Source organism: Coregonus lavaretus (genome assembly GCF_964263955.1).
Source record: "Coregonus lavaretus genome assembly, chromosome: 4".
Lineage (NCBI taxonomy): Eukaryota > Metazoa > Chordata > Actinopteri > Salmoniformes > Salmonidae > Coregonus > Coregonus lavaretus.
In genome coordinates, this window is record NC_139991.1 from 75,689,831 (window position 1) to 75,710,553 (window position 20,723).

At 42.6% G+C, this 20,723-nt stretch overlaps 1 protein-coding gene across 1 annotated transcript; it reads left to right on the plus strand.

The window, feature by feature from the left end:
• Positions 1-5,926: 5,926 nt before the first annotated feature.
• LOC311128129 (zinc finger and BTB domain-containing protein 43-like) lies at positions 5,927-14,698 on the plus strand. The gene is made up of 2 exons (XM_084160105.1): positions 5,927-5,981; positions 12,899-14,698. Exon 2 carries the CDS (start codon positions 12,918-12,920, stop codon positions 14,340-14,342), a length of 1,425 nt encoding a protein of 474 aa, XP_084016231.1. The 5' UTR covers positions 5,927-5,981; positions 12,899-12,917; the 3' UTR covers positions 14,343-14,698.
• Positions 14,699-20,723: the final 6,025 nt, after the last annotated feature.

Sequence of the window (20,723 nt, forward strand, 5' to 3'; positions counted from 1 at the left end):
GTCTACTCTTTTTGACACCATACTCTTTTCTATAAAAAAAAAAATTCTGCCAGATAACAGATCTGCAACACACCTGCTATCCCAGCCAGATCTCTGATAATAGACTGATAACTGACAACTGGATTGAAACTGTCCTGCATGTTTTCAAAAATGTCTAGGTTCAATGTCAGCAGTTAGATGATAAGGCTATGGGCAAAACGAAATAAACTGCTATTGGAAGTCTATTTAATCTCCCTACTAACATACAGTAATTCAATGTAGAAAGAAATGGATAAAGGCCAGTTCTCCCATAGATAGCTTTGATTTGACATCCAGGCCCAAATTATTTTTGGTCACAGTACATTTCAGACATAGTATTTAAGTAGCAGTTAGGTGATTCCTGCTTTAAGATACAAATATCAAATATATGTCAACAATAAATCACATTTCGTGAAAAATTCCCGAATAATGGTATGTTTTTGTTATTATTGTGGCACTTGAGATGAGAAATTGGGTTTTTAACTCATTCCACACTACAGGTTTTGTCGTGCACACACCTGTTGCTTTTCACCATATCAAGAGACAAATGATGAGACAATTCCAAGGTAGCTAGTTAACGTTAGATAAGAACAAGCTGCTTCACCTGTCCTGTATGATATTATTCAGGTATTCGTTTTTAAAAAATGTTGCTTCTGTGGTCTCTCACTCTACCTCACTAATACCCAAGAACAGATCTGCAGCTTCTACTCGCTCTGTGAGAACCTGGAGCCCCTGTAAAACAAATTGCAGAGTCAAAATATTTTTCTTACACATTGGTTGTGGCCCAAAATGTCACTGACTGCTTCCCAAAATGGCACCCTATTCCCTATATAGTGTACGCTATAGGCTCTGGTCAAAAGTAGTGCACTATATAGGAAATAGGGTGCCATTTGGGACACAGATACTAGGAGCAAGGCTCCATTCCCAGCTGGAGGAGCTCAGGCCTCCCTTCTCTGATCCCTGCACCTGCCCTGAATAGGAGGGGCCCACAGCGCAGGGCCAAAGAATGTCTGGTCAAGCGACCGGCCGGCGCAGGCCAACAAAGGCCCACTTCAGGACAGATTACAACTTCCAACAGTAGACCCTTTGATCGGGCTACTTTGAAAACATTATCGATATCAAGATCAACCCTCGAGGTCAAAAAAGCCATTTTGAAAAACACAGTTTTGTTGGCTGTGTGTGTGGGTGTGTGTGTGGGTGTGTGTGTGGGCGTGTGTGTGGGCGTGTGTGTGTGTGCTGGCAGAGGTGTCATGCCCATAGGGGGCACAGGGGCACGTGCCCCCAGATTTGTCCTGTTTAAAAATAAAAAATACAAAAAAATAATGATTGTTCTGTAATACTCTGTAATATTACTAGCCACTTAGTAATTTTATGAAGTTGGCTTTAGCTAGCCCAGATTGGGAACATATCTCTCAACCTCATAGCTACCAAGAAGCCATTTCAGGCTATCAATCAAGTTAGAGTAACTGCCAAAATAAAGGAAACACCAACGTAAAGTGTCTTAATAGGGCGTTGGGCCACCACGAACCAGAACACCTTCAATACGCCTTGGCATAGATTCTACAGGCGTCTGGAACTCTATTGGAGGGATGCGACACCATTCTTCCACAAGAAATTCCATCATTTTGTGTTTTTGTTGACGGTGGTGGAAAATGCTGTCTCAGGCGCCGCTCCAGAACCTCCTATAAGTGTTCAATTGGGTTGAGATCTGGTGACTGAGACGGCCATGGCATGTGGTTTACATCGTTTTCATGCTCATCAAACCATTCAGAGACCACTAGTGCCCTGTGGATGGGGGCATTGTCATCCTAGCCATGGTAGCCAAAATAATGGCCTGCCATGCATTTTTATATATGACCCTAAGCATGATGGGATTTGAATTGCTTAATTAACTCAGGAACCACACCTGTGTGGAAGCACCTGCTTTCAATATACAGTACTTTGTATCCCTCATTTACTCAAGTGTTTCCATTATTTAGTCAGCCTGTATTTTAGCTGACATGCCTGCTCGATAGGTTGGTAGACTTTAGAAAAGCAAGCAATAACTAAATGTACTGAATAAGACTCACATTCCTTTCAATCTTTTACCCAGATTTTAGCAGAGATGCATAGAAGCATATTACGTTTCTTTAAACAAAGAACCACCAGTCAGGAGGATACAGACAGCTAAAGAGGTATGTTTAGATATGCAGAAGAATATACAGTGCATTCGGAAAGTATTCAGACCTCTTGACTTTTCACATTTTGATACTTGGCTCTGTCATATCCTCACATGGCCTCTCCTATCATTGCTACGCTGACGATACACAACTAATCTTCTCCTTTCCCCCTTCTGATAACCAGGTGGCGAATCGCATCTCTGCATGTCTGGCAGACATATTAGTATGGATGACGGATCACCACCTCAAGCTGAACCCTGGCAAGACGGAGCTGCTCTTCCTCCCGGGGAAGGACTGCCCGTTCCATGATCTCGCCATCACGGTTGACAACTCCGTTGTGTCCTCCTCCCAGAGTGCGAAGAGCCTTGGCGTGACCCTGGACAACACCCTGTCGTTCTCCGCTAACATCAAGGCGGTGACCCGATCCTGCAGGTTCATGCTCTACAACATTCGGAGAGTACGACCCTGCCTTACACAGGAAGCGGCACAGGTCCTAATCCAGGCACTTGTCATCTCCCGTCTGGATTACTGCAACTCGCTGTTGGCTGGCCTCCCTGCCTGTGCCATTAAACCCCTACAACTCATCCAGAATGCCGCAGCCCGTCTGGTGTTCAACCTTCCCAAGTTCTCTCACGTCACCCCCCTCCTCCGCACACTCCACTGGCTTCCAGTTGAAGCTCGCATCCGTTACAAGACCATGGTGCTTGCCTATGGAGCAGTGAGGGGAACGGCACCTCCGTACCTTCAGCCTCTGATCAGTCCCTACACCCAAACGAGGGCATTGCGTTCATCGCTCTGGATAAGAGCGTCTGCTAAATGACGTAAATGTGCCCTTGAGCAAGGCACTTAACCCTAATTGCTCCTGTAAGTCGCTCTGGATAAGAGCGTCTGCTAAATGACTAAAATGTAAAAAAAAAAAAATGATACGTTACAGCCTTATTCTAAAATTGATTAAATTAAATGTTTTCCTCATCAATACCACAATACCCCATAATGACAAAGCAAAAACTGGTGCATTCGGAAAGTATTCAGACCTCTTGACTTTTTCACATTTTGTTACGTTACAGCCTTATTCTAAAATTGATTAAATTAAATGTTTTCCTCATCAATACCACAATACCCCATAATGACAAAGCAAAAACTGGTAATAAATAAATAAATAAAATATTTACATAAATATTCAGACCCTTTGCTATTAGACTCGAAATTGAGCTCAGGTGCATCCTGTTTCCATTGATCATCCTTGAGATGTTTCTACAACTTGATTGGAGTCCACCTGTGGTAAATTCAATTGATTGGACATGATTTGGAAAGGCACACACCTGTCTATATAAGGTCCCACAGTTGACAGTGCATGTCAGAGCAAAAACCAAGCGATGAGACAGGATTGTGTCGAGGCACAGATCTGGAGAAGGGTACCAAAACATTTCTGCAGCATTGAAGGTCCCCAAGAACACAGTGGCCTCCATCATTCTTAAATGGAAGAAGTTTGGAACCACCAAGACTCTTCCTAGAGCTGGCTGCCTGGCCAAACTGAGCAATCGGGGGAGAAGGGCCTTGGTCAGGGAGGTGACCAATAACCCGATGGTCACTCTGACAGATCTCCAGAGTTCCTCTGTGGAGATGAGAGAACCTTCCAGAAGGACAACCATCTCTGCAGCACTCCACCAATCAGGCCTTTATGGTAATGTGGCCAGACGGAAGCCACTCCTCAGTAAAAGGCACACGACAGCCCGCTTGGAGTTTGCCAAAAGGCACCTAAAGGACTCTCAGACCATGAGAAACAAGATTCTCTGGTCTGATGAAACCAAGATTGAACTCTTTGGCCTGAATGCCAAGCGTCACGTCTGGAGGAAACCTGGCACCATCCCTACGGTGAAGCATGGTGGTGGCAGCATCATGCTTTAGGGATGTTTTTCAGTGGCAGGGACTTAGAGACTAGTCAGGATCGAGGGAAAGATGAACGGAGCAAAGTACAGAGAGATCCTTCATGAAAACCTGCTCCAGAGCGCTCAGGACCTCAGACTGGGGTGAAGGTTCACCTTCCAACAGGACAACGACCCTAAGCACACAGCCAAGACATCGCAAGTCTCTGAATGTCCTTGAGTTGCCCAGCCAGAGCCTGGACTTGAATCCGATCTAACATCTCTGGAGAGACCTGCAAATAGCTGTGCAGGGACACTCCCCATCCAACTTGACAGAGCTTGAGAGGATTTGCAGAGAAGAATCTGAGACAATCCCCAAATACAGAGGTGCCAAGCTTGTAGCGTCATACCCAAGAAGACTCAAGGTTGTAATCGCTGCCAAAGGTGCTACAACAAAGTACTGAGTAAAGGGTCTGAATACTTATGTAAATGTAATATTTTAAAAAATATATATTCATACAAATGTCTAAAAACCTGTTTTTGCTTTGTCATTAGGGGGTATTGTGTGTAAATTGATGAATGAAAAAAACAATTTAATCCATTTTAGAATATGGCTGTAACGTAACAAAATGTGGAAAAAGTCAAGGGGTCTGAATACTTTCCGAATACACTGTATTTTATTTTCTTCATAGAATTAAGCATAATGATTATGGCTCTAAATTACGGGAAAAAGCTGTTTCAGGTGTTTAAAAAATGCCTAATTCTCCAACCTCACCCCCCAGCCATCCTCACCTACTTTGTGCCCCCTCAGCTTTTTTTTTGGTGTGTGTGTGTGTGTGTGTGTGTGTGTGTGTGTGTGTGTTGTGTCAGGGAGTGGATAATTTCAGATAATTGTCTTGAGCTTGCTTGTGCTAGGACAAACCATGTTTTCTCTTATTTGTAATTTGTCTGTATAAACATATACTGTAGGAAATCAGACTGACAGTGTACACAATATACTAGACAGAGTTGAATGCAATGAACATAAAGTTGAACTGGCAATACTAGGCAATTCACATTATATCAACTTGTATCACATTTAACCTAAAGTTGACTGAATGGTGGCGTAAGGTGCCAAGTGTTCAAACCATATTACAATGCATGATAATAATGTTCTCCAGAGAAACATGAAGGTTCATCATTCTTTACCCTTTCACTGGTCAAAACATTTGTACACTTCAGGTTCAAAGGTTAGGCCTGTCCTGGGAAAGATCTCAAACTAACAAGCCATCGTCTGAAAGCTCTCTCAGGTTAGCCTGTAATGCCACCTAGTGTGGTTCACACGTCTTTTCATAAATAACCCAATTTTGTTTTTTTATGGAAAGATGTATGAATGTGGTTGCAAGAATACAAAAATATATCCACAGGGAAAAACATGCGCAGGATATCAAAGTCATATGCTTAGTATTAGACACCCAACGTTTCCACTTGGTCTTTTTCAAGGGTGTGCTACAAAATAACTTTTTCCTTTCCTTGTCTTTTTCTGTCAAATATCAGTTCATCCTCTCACTACGTTGCACACAACGGAGTATTTCATTTGTATTTTGATAGGATGAGATTAACTCAAATATGTATTATGAGACATATTATTCATTATTTGAACTTTAAGAATTTAGAAAAATAACATTGTTGTACGCCAACATTATGTATGAATCTACAGAAGTAAGACTCTGTCCGATAAACCTACAACTTTGAGAACCCTCTCCTCTCCAGCCATGATTCTAACTCATCTGGCAACCCAGACAGGGAGGGCGGGGCTGGGGGCGGGTTTGTTTACATTGCTCATCATGCGCCATGCGATTCTTGGTTACGTGATGACGTAGGCTGAAAGAAATCCAGTGGAACTCGGAAGAGAAGCGACTGTTGTATTCTAAATCAAGAGAAAGAAATGAAATCAAAGGTGAGACAACTCTATTTTTGCATGCATGTACGATACCGAGATATTGACGTATGGCCAGTCATTCTTGAAAACCTAGAAATTCATCATAATCGTAAGGATTTGATGTATTCAGTGCATGCTACTTGGTTAGCGCCATTGGCTAGCCCAGCTAGCCAGCTTCTGCAACATAATTTTTCAGCATCGTGTGAATCGCAAGGAAAATGGAAATGTGACACTTGCACGCAGTTCTGTATGCAAATAGGTATGCACATAACAGTTTGCCGAAGTTGACATCAAAAGCTATATGGCTTACCTACGTTTTTACTTAATTTAGTATTCAATTGTATTTGGTTGGTCACAGCTTTTATCATTGAGTACCATTATTGAGTGCACACTCCACTTATGTAAATGATAATGGCCATCTTTAGCAAGTTCTAGCTACTCCGTGTAGTCTCCTTTGATGAATATGATTATGAAATATGTCGCTACGTTCTTATAAGCTGGCATGGATAGTTAATCACAGATATTGCATTTTTATCACATCTCCTAGCTAAGTGGGAGTGAACGTGGATTTTTCTAGGCTATATTTTATTTGTCAGCGTTATCAGGCAAATCACAGAAACTGTGTTTGCAAAGTTAAAACACGAATGCAATGCAAAGTACTAGGTCAATGTCCGACAATACCCCTTTGAGGTAATATAGCTAGACGATAATACGTTCAGCAATAAGCTGCTACCCGTCACTTTTCAGGCCTGTTTACATGTATATCTGCCTTTCACGCCTACACTGTCACTCTTACACACACACACACACACACACACACACACTCACGTTTACACTTACATACACACATTCACTACCGCGCGCACACCCACGTGGTAGTGAATGTGGGCAGGGTGCAAATTTAAAACTGTAGTATTTAAATATACTTTAAAAAGTGTAGTGTTTTTGCGGACATTACTGTAGTATTTATTAAAGTACTTTTTTTGGGGGGGGGGTAATATTATAGTATTTACTATAGTATTATACAGTATACTACAACATTCTATAGTAGGGACTACACATGATCAAGGGATACAACAGTGTGTAGTATAGTATTCTACAGTATACTACAGTTTACTATAGAATTCTATAGTAAGTACTCTAGTATTCGATAGTAAACTGTAGTATTTTTTCATGTGGGGACATGTACATATCTACCTCAATACTCCAGTATCCCTGCACATTGTACATGTGGCACTGACCCTGTATATAGCTGACCCTGTATGTAGCTGGCCTTGAATATAGCGGACCCTGTATATATCTTTCTCTCTTATTTGTTGTGATTTTTATTTTCTTATTAGTTATACTTTTTTATATTGAATACTGCACTGTTGGGTAGAGCTTGTAAGTTAATCATTTCCCTGCACAAGTGCATGTGACAAATTAAACTTGAACCCATGGGGCGGAGCACAATTGGCCCAGCGTCGTCCAGGGTAGGGGAGGGAATGGCCGGCAGGGATGTAGCTCAGTTGGTAGAGCATGGCGTTTGCAACGCCAGGGTTGTGGGTTCGATTCCCACGGGGGGCCAGTATGAAAAATATAAAAAATAATGGTATGCACTCACTAAACTGTAAGTCGCTCTGGATAAGAGCGTCTGCTAAATGACTCAAAATGTCAATGTAAATGTAACAATACAGGCAATACATCTAGAACCTACGTAGTTAACTTCAACACAATTTAAAGGGATACTTCATGCAAAATCTATATGTGGGTCAAATTACCCTGACCTTGAGTTGTGTTTCTATGCGACGCGGACACATGTAGAAGTACAGTGCCTTGCAAAAGTATTCATCCCCCTTGGCGTTTTTCCTATTTTGTTGCATTACAACCTGTAATTTAAATATATATTTATTTTGGATTTCATGTAATGGACATACACAAAATAGTGAAATGAAAAAAATTACTTGTTTCAAAAAATAAATAAAAATAAATAACGGAAAAGTGGTGTATGCATATGTATTCACCACCTTTGCTATGAAGCCCCTAAATAAGATCTGGTGCAACCAATTACCTTCAGAAGTCACATAATTAGTTAGATTGCACACAGGTGGACTTTATTTAAGTGTCACATGATCTGTCAAATGATCTCAGTATATATACACCTGTTCTGAAAGGCCCCAGAGTCTGCAACACCACTAAGCAAGGGGCACCACTAAACAAGGGGCACCACAAAGCAAGCGGCACCATGAAGACCAAGGAGCTCTCCAAACAGGTCAGGGACAAAGTTGTGGAGAAGTACAGATCAGGGTTGGGTTATAAAAACATATCAGAAACTTTGAACATCCCACGGAGCACTGTCTCCCGAGTGGCGCAGTGGTCTAAGGCACTGCATCGCAGTGCTAGCTGTGCCACTAGAGATCCTAGTTCGAATCCAGGCTCTGTCGTAGCCGGCCGTGACCGGGAGACCCATGGGGCGGCGCACAATTGGCCCAGCGTCGTCCAGGGTAGGGGAGGGAATGGCCGGCAGGGATGTTGGTAGAGCATGGCGTTTGCAACGCCAGGGTTGTGGGTTCGATTCCCGTGGGGGGCCAGTATGAAAAAAATAAAAAAATAAAAAAATGTATGCACTCACTAACTGTAAGTCGCTCTGGATAAGAGCGTCTGCTAAATGACTAAAATGTAAATGTAATTATTAAAAAATGGAAAGAATATGGCACCACAACCAACCTGCCAAGAGAGGGCCGCCCAACAAAACTCACGGACCAGGCAAGGAGGGCATTAATCAGAGAGGCAACAAAGAGACCAAAGATAACCCTGAAGGAGCTGCAAAGCTCCACAGCGGAGATTGGAGTATCTGTCCATAGGACCACTTTAAGCCGTACACTCCACAGAGCTGGGCTTTGCTGAAGAGTGGCCAGAAAAAAGCTATTGCTTAAAGAAAAAAATAAGCAAACACGTTTCGCCAAAAGGCATGGAAGAAGGTACTCCGGTCAGATGAAACTAAAATTGAGCTTTTTGGCCATCAAGGAAAACGCTATGTCTGGCGCAAACCCAACACCTCTCATCACCCTGAGAACACCATCCCCACAGTGAAGCATGGTGGTGGCAGCATCATGCTGTGGGGATGTTTTTCATCGGCAGGGACCGGGAAACTGGTCAGAGTTGAAGGAATGATGGATGGCGCTAAATACAGTGAAATTCTTGAGGGAAACCTGTTTCAGTCTTCCAGAGATTTGAGACTGGGACGGAGGTTCACCTCCCAGCAGGACAATGACCCTAAGCATACTGCTAAAGCAACACTTGAGTGGTTTAAGGGGAAACATTTAAATGTCTTGGAATGGCCTAGTCAAAGCCCAGACCTCAATCCAATTGAGAATGTGTGGAATGACTTAAAGATTGCTGTACACCAGCGGAACCCATCCAACTTGAAGGAGCTGGAGCAGTTTTGCCTTGAAGAATGGGCAAAAATCCCAGTGGCTAGATGTGCCAAGCTTATAGAGACATACCCCAAGAGACTTGCAGCTGTAATTGCTGCAAAAGGTGGCTCTACAAAGTATTGACTTTGGGGGGGTGAATAGTTCTGCACGCTCAAGTTTCAGTTTTTTAGTCTTATTTCTTGTTTGTTTCACAATAAAAAATATTTTGCATCTTCAAAGTGGTAGGCATGTTGTGTAAATTAAATGATACAAACCCCCCCAAAATCCATTTTAATTCCAGGTTGTAAGGCAACAAAATAGGAAAAATGCCAAGGGGGGTGAATACTTTCGCAAGCCACTGTAGATGACAGCGTGTCACACAGTGCTAACAAAACAAACATTCTACACACATTCAAGAGGCATTTCTCACTAGGTACAAAACATCGATTTAATATCTTTCGGAGTTTTCGCTGGCATTTGTAGAACCGCCCCGCGATATGCAACTTTTCAGGGAAGTCAGGAACCAATATACACAAGCAGTTAGGAAAGCAAAGGCTAGCTTTTTCAAACAAAAATGTGCATCCTGTAGCACTAACTCCTAAAAGTTTTGGGACACTGTAAAGTCCATGGAGAATAAGAGCACCTCCTCCCAACTGCCCACTGCACTGAGGCTAGGAAACACTGTCACCACCGATAAATCTACAATAATCGAGAATTTCAACAAGCATTTTGCTACGGCTGGCCACGCTTTCCACCTGGCTACCACTACCCCTGCCACCAGCTCTGCACCCTCCGCTGCAACTTGCCCATGCCCCCCCGCTTCTCCTTCACACAAATTCAGACAGCTGATGTTCTGAAAGAGCTGAAAAATCTGGACCCCTACAAATCAGCTGGGCTATACAATCTGGATCCTTTCTTTCTAAAATTAGCCGCCGAAATTGTCGCAACCCCTATTACTAGCCTGTTCAACCTCTCTTTCGTAACATCTGAGATCCCCAGAGATTGGACAGCTGCCGCGGTCATCCCCCTCTTCAAAGGGGGTGACACACTAGATCCGAACTGTTACAGACCTATATCCATCCTGCCCTGCCTTTCGAAAGTATTTGAAAGCCAAGTTAACAAACAGATCACCGACCATTTCGAATCCCACCGTACCTTCTCCGATATGCAATCCGGTTTCCGAGCTGGTCATGGGTGCACCTCAGCCACGCTCAAGGTCCTAAACGATATTATAACCGCGATCGATAAAAGACAGTACTGCGCAGCCGTCTTCATCAACCTGGCCAAGGCTTTCGACTCTGTCAACCACCACATTCTTATTGGTAGACTAAATAGCCTTGGTTTCTCAAATGACTGCCTCGCCTGGTTCACCAACTACTTCTCAGATAGAGTTCAATGTGTCAAATTGGAGGGCCTGTTGTCTGGACCTCTGGCAGTCTCTATGGGGGTGCCACAGGGTTCAGTTCTCGGGCCGACTCTATTCTCTGTGAATATCAATGATGTCGCTCTTGCTGCTGGTGACGCTCGGATCCACCTCTATGCGGACGACACCATTTTGTATACATCTGGCCCTTCATTGGACACTGTGTTAACAAACCTCCAAACGAGCTTCAACGCCATACAACACTCCTTCCGTAGCCTCCAACTGCTCTTAAACACTAGTAAAACTAAATGCATGCTCTTCAACCGAATGCTGCTTGCACCCGCCCACCCGACTAGGATCACTACTCTCGGCGGGTCTGACTTAGAGTATGTGGACAACTACAAATACCTAGGTGTCTGGTTAAACTGTAAACTCTCCTTCCAGACTCACATTAAGCATCTCCAATCAAAAGTTAGATCTAGAATCGGCTTCCTATTTCGCAACAAAGCGAAACAAACATGCCCTCGTGAAACTGACTATCCTACCGATCCTTGACTTCAGCGATGTCATTTACAAAATAGCCTCCAACACTCTGCTCAGCAAATTGGATGTAGTCTATCACAGTGCCATCCGTTTTGTCACCAAAGCCCCATATACTACCCACCATTGTGACCTGTATGCTCTTGTTGGCTGGCCCTCACTACATATTCGTCGCCAAACCCACTGGCTGCAGGTCATCTATAAATCACTGCTAGGCAAATCCCTGCCGTATCTTAGCTCACTGGTCACCAGAGCAACACCCACCCGTAGTCTGCGCTCCAGCAGGTATATCTCACTGGTCATCCCCAAAGCCAACACCTCCTTTGGCCGCCATTCCTTCCAGTTCTCTGCTGCCAATGACTGGAACGAACTGCAAAAATCTCTGAAGCTGGAGACTCTTATCTCCCTCACTAACTTTAAGCATCAGTTGTCAGAGCAGCTTACCGATCACTGCACCTGTACACAGCCCATCTGAAATTAGCCCACCCAACTACCTCATCCCCATATTGTTATTTATTTTGCTAATTTGCACCCCAGTATCTCTATTTGCACATCATCTTTTGCACATCTATCATTCCAGTGTTAATACAAAATTGTAACTATTTTGCACTATGGCCTATTTATTGCCTTACCTCCATAACTTACTACATTCGCACACACTGTATATATATTTTCTGTTGTATTTTTGACTTTATGTTTTGTTTACCCCATATGTAACTCTGTGTTGTTGTTTTTATCGCACTGCTTTTGCTTTATCTTGGCCAGGTCGCAGTTGTAAATGAGAACTTGTTCTCAACTGGCTTACCGGTTAAATAAAGGTCAAATAAAATAAATAAAAACACCTGCAACTGGACACTGACATTTCTAAGATACTTTTTTAACCGAATCGAGAACGAAGAAAGTATCGCCAGGAACAGGTTAGTTAACACATATCTAGTAAAAAAAGAACAACATTCTCACGGCTAAGAAAATGTGGACAGGTTCTTTGCGAGTATCGACACACCAAACTTAGTTTGAAGTGTTTTTGAGGAAGTTTCGGCTTGCAGTGCAGCTTTGCTAACATCGGTTCGGCTGTTTCCACATATGAAAACTGACGATGCGAGTATGCAAACTCCAGGCTGTAGCCAGAAGTAAATCATGGATTATTGTGGATTCTGTCACAATGGGCCTTCAGACATAATTCAATGTAAGGGTAATTTGACCCACATATCGATTTTACATGAACTATCCTTTTTAATGACCTATTAATGTTCTAATCTATACTGAGTATACAAAACATTAAGAACATCTTCTCTTTCCATGACATAGACTGACCAGGTGAATCCAGGTGAAAGCTATGATCCCTTATTGATAAATCCACTTCAATCAGTGTAGATGAAGGGGACGAGACAGGTTAAAGAAGGATTTTTAAGCCTTGAGACATGGATTGTGTATGTGTGCCATTCAGAGAGTGAATGGGCAAGACAAAATATTGAAGTGCCTTTTGAACAGGGTATGGTAATAGATGTAGTGGGGGGGGGGGTGCAACTCAATTTTAGGACGTTGGGCCTAATGTTTGGTATACTCAGTGTAGATCTATAACCCACATAGTTAACATCAACACAATTAATGACCTGTTCATGTTCTACATATTCTAGATCTAGACCCCTGGCTGCCATGGAGTCCGAGGGGAATGTGCTCCGCGTGGACTTCCCAAACTTCTCCGGAACCCTGCTGCAGAAGCTCAACCAGCAGCGGCAGAGGGGCCAGCTCTGTGACATCATCGTGGTCATCCAGGGCCACCAGTACCGTGCTCACCGGGCCATCCTGGCCGCCAGTTCGCCCTACTTCTGCGACCAAGTGCTCCTTAAAAACAGCGCCCGCTGCGTTTTACCCGACGTCATGCACCCGTGCGTGTTCGAACGCCTCCTCCTGTCTTGCTACACGGGCACCCTCCACCTACCGGCCGGCGAGGTGGTAGCTTTCCTCACGGCAGCTAGCTTCCTCCAGATGTGGCACGTGGTGGACAAGTGCACTGAGCTCTTAGAGGTGGTAGGAAGCGGCGCTAGCACATTAGTGCACAAGTCTTTTGGTGGGCTGAGGGACAGGCCTTCCCCTGGGGACAGCAGCTACCACAGCCCTGGGGACGGCGCCATGGGCCTGGAGGACGGCGGAGGAGGAGGAGGAGCAGTGGAGGGCTTTGCCAAAATGGAGATGGACCAGCTCCTGGAGAACAGCTTCTCCCCACCCACTCTGGAGAACAACAGCACCCAGCCCGGTGGAAGCTGCTCGCCACCGGTCGACCACGACGGCTCAGGTAGCGAGGCCGCCAGCCAGGATGGGGATGATGAGGAGGGTGGCGAGGGGGACTACCAGTACTCCAGACCAGCCTACGTCCCGCCCAGCATCATGGGCCACAGGAAATGGGTCCACGTGAAGTCGGAAAGGCGTGCAGATTGCAGGGGCGACGGGGCCCTCTTTAGCGGGGACCCTGCAGTCACTGACCCTGAGCAGCTGAACCTTACCCACTTCCAGGCCTCGGCCAGCAGGAGCTCCCTGGACCACAGCATAGATGAGAAACCGGTGGCTCAGCAGGAGGAGAACCTGGAGGAGGACCCACTGGACTTCTATGGTACCTCCATGGAGGGCTTCTCCACCGACAAGGCCGACGGGACACCGCTTGGGCTGAAAGATGACATGCTAGGAGGGGTAACTGGGTGTGAGGAGAGTGGTGGCGGGGGGGAAGGAAACCCCAGTGGCATCCAGGAAGAGACCTCCCACTCGGGCTTCGCCTCAGTGGTCTACAAGCTGTACCCCTGCCAGTGTGGCAAGAGCTTCACCCACAAGAGCCAGCGGGACCGGCACATGAGCATGCACCTGGGCTTGAGGCCGTACGGCTGCGCCGTGTGTGGCAAAAGTTTCAAGATGAAGCACCACCTGGTGGGCCACATGAAGATTCACACGGGCGTCAAGCCCTACGAGTGCAGCCTGTGCGCCAAGCGCTTCATGTGGCGGGACAGCTTCAACCGCCACACGTCCTCCTGCACCAGGGTCCACCAGGCCCGGTGCGCCGTCAACGAGCAGGCCGCCCAGATCTGCTGACCCCAGATCATATTTCCAACCACTGTTCACCTCGTCTCCCCCCGCTATCCCGTATCAGTTTAACTGAACCGGCTGCCCAGATGTGCCTGTCCAGGATCAGATTAAGACACTGCTGCTTTGATGACCACCCTCCAATCAGTTTAGGTGGATATAGAATTATATATCCGAGCAGCGGCCTGAGCCACCGACGCATCACATATAACTGATCCAAGATCAGAATCCTGGAAAGCTTTGTAGTCTAGTCAACTAGATCTGCTCGTGTGGAATCAGAACCTTAGGTCTTGCGGTGTGTGGACTGCTATACAGTGCATTCAGAAAGTATTCAGACCCCTTGACTTTTTCCAAATGTTGTTACGTTTCAGCCTTATTCTAAAATGGATGAAATTGTTTTTTTTCCTCATCAATTTACACACATATTTTTTACTTAAATATCACATTTACATAAGTATTCAGACCCTTTACTCAGTACTTTGTTGAAAGACCTTTGGCAGCGATTACAGCCTCTAATCTTCTTGGGTATGATGCTACAAGCTTGGCACACCTGTATTTGGGGAGTTTCTCCCATTCCTCTCTGCAGATCCTCTCAAACTCTGTCAGGTTGGCTGCGGAGCGTCACTGCACAGCTATTTGCAGGTCTCTCCAGAGATGTTCGATCGGGTTCAAGTCCGGGTTCTGGCTGGGCCACTCAAGGACATTTAGAGACTTGTCCCGAAGCCACTCCTGTGTTGTCTTGGCTGTGTGCTTAGGGTCGTTGTCCTGTTGGAAGGTGAACCTTCGCCCCAGTGTGAGGTCCTGAGCACTCTGGAGCAGGTTTTCATTAAGGATCTCTCTGTACTTTGCTCCGTTCATCTTTCCCTTGATCCTGACTAGTCTCCCGGTCCCTGCCGCTGAAAAACATCCCTAAAGCATGATGCTGCCACCACCATGCTACACCGTAGGGATGGTGCCAGGTTTCCTCCAGATGTGACGCTTGGCATTCAGGCCAAAGAGTTCAATCTTGGTTTCATCAGACCTGAGAATCTTGTTTCTTATAGTCAGAGTCCTTTAGGTGCCCTTTAGCAAACTCCAAGTGGGCTGTCATGCCTTTTACTGAGGAGTGGCTTCTATCTGGCCACTCTACCATGAAGGCCTGATTGGTGGAGTGCTGCAGAGATGGTTGTCCTTCTGGAAGGTTCTCCCATCTCCACAGAGGAACTCTGGAGTTCTGTCAGAGTGACCATCGGGTTCTTGGTCACCTCTCTGACCAAGGCCCTTCTCCCCCGATTGCACAGTTTGGCCGGGCGGCCAGCTCTAGGAAGAGTCTTGGTGGTTCCAAACTTCTTCCATTTAAGAATGATGGAGGCCACTGTGTTCTTGGGGACCTTCAATGCTGCAGAAAGTTTTTGGTACCCTTCTCCAGATCTGTGCCTCGACACAATCCTGCCTCTGAGCTCTACGGCTTGGTTTTTGCTCTGACATGCACTGTCAACTGTGGGACCTTATATAGACAAGTGTGTGCCTTTCCAAATCATGTCCAATCAATTGAATTTACCACAGGTGGACTCCAATCAAGTTGTAGAAATATATCAAGGATGATCTTTATGGGGTATTGTGTGCAGATTGATGAGGATTTTTATTTATTTAATCCATTTTAGAATATGGCTGTAACGTAACAAAATGTGGGAAAAAGTCAAGGGGTCTGAATACTTTCCGAATGCACTGTAGCTACTTGACAGGAGAGATGTGGAGTGCATGTAAATTAACTTTGGAGCAGGAATGGGTTTGGTCACACATCCAATGTGGGGGGTCTATGTTACCTCAATGTTTTCACATAGACACAACCATAGCACACTGGCTAAAGCCATTACATTTACTGTTTTTAAATCATATATGGACCTTTCTTTTGTTAACTATGTATATGAGGAAAAAAAACTGTCCCCGTCATTTATAAAGTGTCCCCTTCCTCAGGACTCTGGATGTTGGAGATCATTCATCATATCAATTAGCCAGTCTTCATTTTGAAAACTCAGTTGTTGTCCAATGACTTTTCATATCTTCTCACTTCGGAAAATAATTGTGTATAAATATCTTATTTATTCATGCGTTTCGGGAGCGGATCATGTAAATGAGACAATGTATCTTTTGACATACTTGTACAGTTTTAGGAAATGATGGTAGGTTATATGATGGTAGGTTATATGATGGTAGGTTATATGATGGTAAGTAGTGTTTGTTGAGGTGTGCCAATGTACTGTAGTCAGATCAATAGAACCTGAGGCTATTGAGCTGTGTCAATGGAATAGTGCTTATGATATTAATTTGTGCATTTACACACATTTGCCATATTGAACATACTTTAGTTTAAAGGGGCAATCAGTAGTTGAAACAATAACAAAGCGTTCTCTTTGTTATTGAAACCCTGTTTCGGGTTAAAAGTTGAGGGATGGGGGCTGGAGAAATGTAACCACTCTCAAATTCATAGACAAAGCTATGGATGCAAGGACTGCCCATTCATGATAGCAAAATTATCGTTTTAACCATGGTTTGAGGATATATATAGTGTTGGTTTACATTGTTTCAAACATTGGAGTAAAACAAGCTTATATGTTGGGTTCTGATGGGGTACGACAGCTGAACTAAGCTCATGAGGCATTTATGAGTTATATTATTCAAGTCCAAAAATGGCTGTAGCAACTGCAGATTGCCCCTTTAATGAGACATACATTTCAATTTTGGAAATAGTATTATTTGAGGCACTCAAAAAATGTATACAGTGCCTTCAGAAAGTATTCCTACCTCCTGACTTATTCCACGTTTAGTTGTGAATAAAAAAATTATTAAATATATTTTTTTCTCAGCCATCTAAACACAACACCCCATAATAACAAAGTGAAAACATGTTTTTATAAGTTTTTTGCAAATGTATTGCAAATTAAATACAGAAATATCTCATTTACATAAGTATTCACACCCATGAGTCAATACTTTGTAGAAGCACCTTTGGCAGCGATTAGAGCTTTGAGTCTTTCTGGGTAAGTCTCTAAGAGCTGTCCACACCTGGATTGTGCAACATTTGCCCATGATTCTTTTCAAAATTCTTCAAGCTCAGTCAAATAGGTTGTTGATCATTGCTAGACAACCATTTTCAGGTCTTGTCATAGATTTTCAAGTAGATTTAAGTCAAAACTGTAACTCGGCCACTCAGGAACATTCACTGTCTTCTTGGCAAGCAACTCCAGTGTAGATTTGGCCTTGTGTTTTAGGTTATTGTCCTGCTGAAAGATGAATTCATCTCCCAGTGTCTGTTGGAAAGCAGACTGAACCAGGTTTTCCTCTAGGATGTTGCCTGTGCCTCTAGGATAAGCTCCATTCTGTTTCTTTTTTATCCTGCATAACATGATGCAGCCACCATTATGCTTGAAAATATGGAGTGGTACTCAGTAATGTGTTGTATTGGATTTTCCCCAAACATAACACTTTGTATTCAGGACAAAAAGTGAATTGCTTTGCCACATTCTTTGCAGAATTACTTTAGTGCCTTGTTGCAAACAGGAATATTTTGTACAGCCTTCCTTCTTTTCACTATGTCAATTAGGTTAGTATCGTGGAGTAACTACAACGTTGTTACAACTCAGTTTTCTCCTATCACAGCCATTAAACTAAGTAATTGTTTTAAAGTCACCATTGGCCTCATTGTGAAATTTCTGAGCAGTTTCCTTCTTCTACGGCAACTAAGTTAGGAAGGACGCCAGTATCTTTGTAGTGACTGGGTGTATTGATACACCATCCAAAACGTAATTAATAACTTCACCATGCTCAAATGGATATTCCATTTCTGCTTTTTAATTTTTACCCATTTACCAATAGGTACCCTTCTTTGTGAGGCATTGGAAACCTCCCTGGTCTTTGTGTTTTGAAATTCACTGCTAGACTGAGGGACCTTACAGATAATTGTATGTGTGGGGTACAGAGATGAAATGGTCACTTTAAAAAAATTATCAACTTATTATGTGACTTGTTAAGCCATTTCTTACTCCTGAACTAAATTCAGGCTGTAACACAACAAAATGTGGAAAAAGTCAAGGGGTGTGAATACTTTCTGAAGGCACTGTGTATATATATATATATATATATATATATATATATATATATATATATATATATATATATATATTTGAAGCACTCAAACCTAGTTTGAACTAGAGCATGACTTTCTAGTGACTTTTTGCCAGTAGGCTACCTGTTAGCTAGCCTACATGTCCGTACAGTCAGCCACATAAAGAGTTGTGTGAAACATAATAATACAAGAAAGGTAGTATACCTCATTTTTAAATGATGCCTGTCATAAGACTTTTTGCGGTTCAAGTCGGCTGTTTTGCTCGCTAGGTTTTGTGATTTTCAATTCAAACGGAATTTGCCTGATGTTCTATTTCCAAACAACAATTTTATATATTTAACCTGGAAACCTCAATGACAATATACTAAAACCTCAGCATATTTATCATCAAATATTTAACTATATTTTTGGGAAGTAGGTATAAATAAATGTACAAATGCACAAAAAGATGGACTGTACCGTAGTTACATAAAATCTGCTAATCAACATATTGAATATCGTCTATATGGTTTCTTACTACTGATATAATAATGATTGCGTTTAGATAATTTATGACTGTTTGACATTGTTGATATATTGTTACTTATAACTTAATTTTTTGAGAGGGAAAAAAAAAATCACAAAAGTGAAAATTGGTACCACAACAATGAATTTGCCATAATCTGTCCACCAATAGCTTTTGTTATTCATGCTTCACATCATTTTCTTTGCCTGGTAGTGTGCCAGATTTGATTGACCTCTATTTGAACTGCTTATAATAGGAATGGTTTTGTTAGAAATGTTTTTAAACGAACCTGAACCAACAAAGGTATTGCAGATGTCTGGAATAGGTCATTTCTCATTACTTTTGCAGCATTTGATGTTACTGTCACACAATGGTATTTCTGCATCGGCTGCTAACGAAACAAAATACAACCGTTTTAGAGTGACAGCTGTTAGGCTTTATCATGTGAAAGCTAACTTTGGTGCATTTAAGTCTGAACTATATGCATATGGAATTTGAAACTATGCTATTTGCTTACACTTTACTTTTATCAGAAGTTCTATAGGTTTTTGGGTCATCTGGGGAAATCGAATTATCAATTGAAAATGAATTCCTTAGAATGACAGGCTTATGTATTGTTAAAGAAAATAAAAGTGGACAGTACGATTTTGCGCTAGTTGCTACTTTCGTGACTATGTACAGTCAGGTCCAAAATTATTAACACCCTTGATAGAGATTAGCCAAAAAGACTATAAAATAAATAATACAAATACTGAGATATATTATATGGTGAAAAAAATATGATTTTATTACAATTGCTCAGAGAAAGAGATTTTGTTTAACAAGTAATACTTTTTTCTCAAATAGATAGATAATGGTACAAGCATTTTGCTAAAATGTCTTATGAGTTCGAGAACACATTGGGATGGATCTCCATATAGAATCTTTCCAGATCTTGATATCCTTCGTCTACACCTCTTCAATTCAAACCACAGGTTTACAATGGGGTTCAAGTTCGGAGACTGAGATGGCCATTGCAAAATGTTGTCAATTAACAATTTCTTTGTGGATTTTGATGCTTGGGGTTATTGTCTTGCTGGAAGATCCACTTGCGGCCAAGTTTCAGCCTCCTGGCAGAGGCAACCAGGCAACTATATTACTGGTAAAATTGAAAGCAAACTATCTTCATTTTGAGGATAAAAAAACATAATGATTGGACAATAGTACAAATTGAGTTTGTTTGGGATGCGTCCTTTATATTAGTGATTTAAATTAAAACTACCTCACGTAAATTAGCATGTGTATTTTACTATCTAACTAAATTTGCTCACAGTTTTCCAGAACCCTGTCCTAACCCTTGCTTTGTCACCATTTGAGATATTTCCTTCTTATAGAAGAACTTTGTGAATGTTTTGTACAAAAATAAATGTTTTCTACAATAAATGTTTTTTTCCCCGTGTAACGGGCTATTTCTCTTATGCTTTTGTACATTGAACTACCTACAGTATGACAGCCTACCACAGGGTGGTGTATTTTGAGACGTTAGAAAATGGCACATCTTGGATAGACTATATATATATATATATATATATATATATATATATATATATATATATATATATATATATATATATATATATACACACACTACCGGTCAGAAGTTTTAGAACACCTACTCATTCAAGGGTTTTTCTTAATTTTTTACTATTTTCTACATTGTAGAATAATAGTGAAGACATCAAAACTATGAAATAACACATATGGAATCATGTAGTAACCCAAAAAGTGTTAAATAAATCAA

Coding starts and splice junctions, on each gene's coding strand:
- LOC311128129 (XM_084160105.1), top strand. CDS start 12,918: ATGGAGTCCGAGGGGAATGTGCTCCGCGTGGACTTCCCAAACTTCTCC.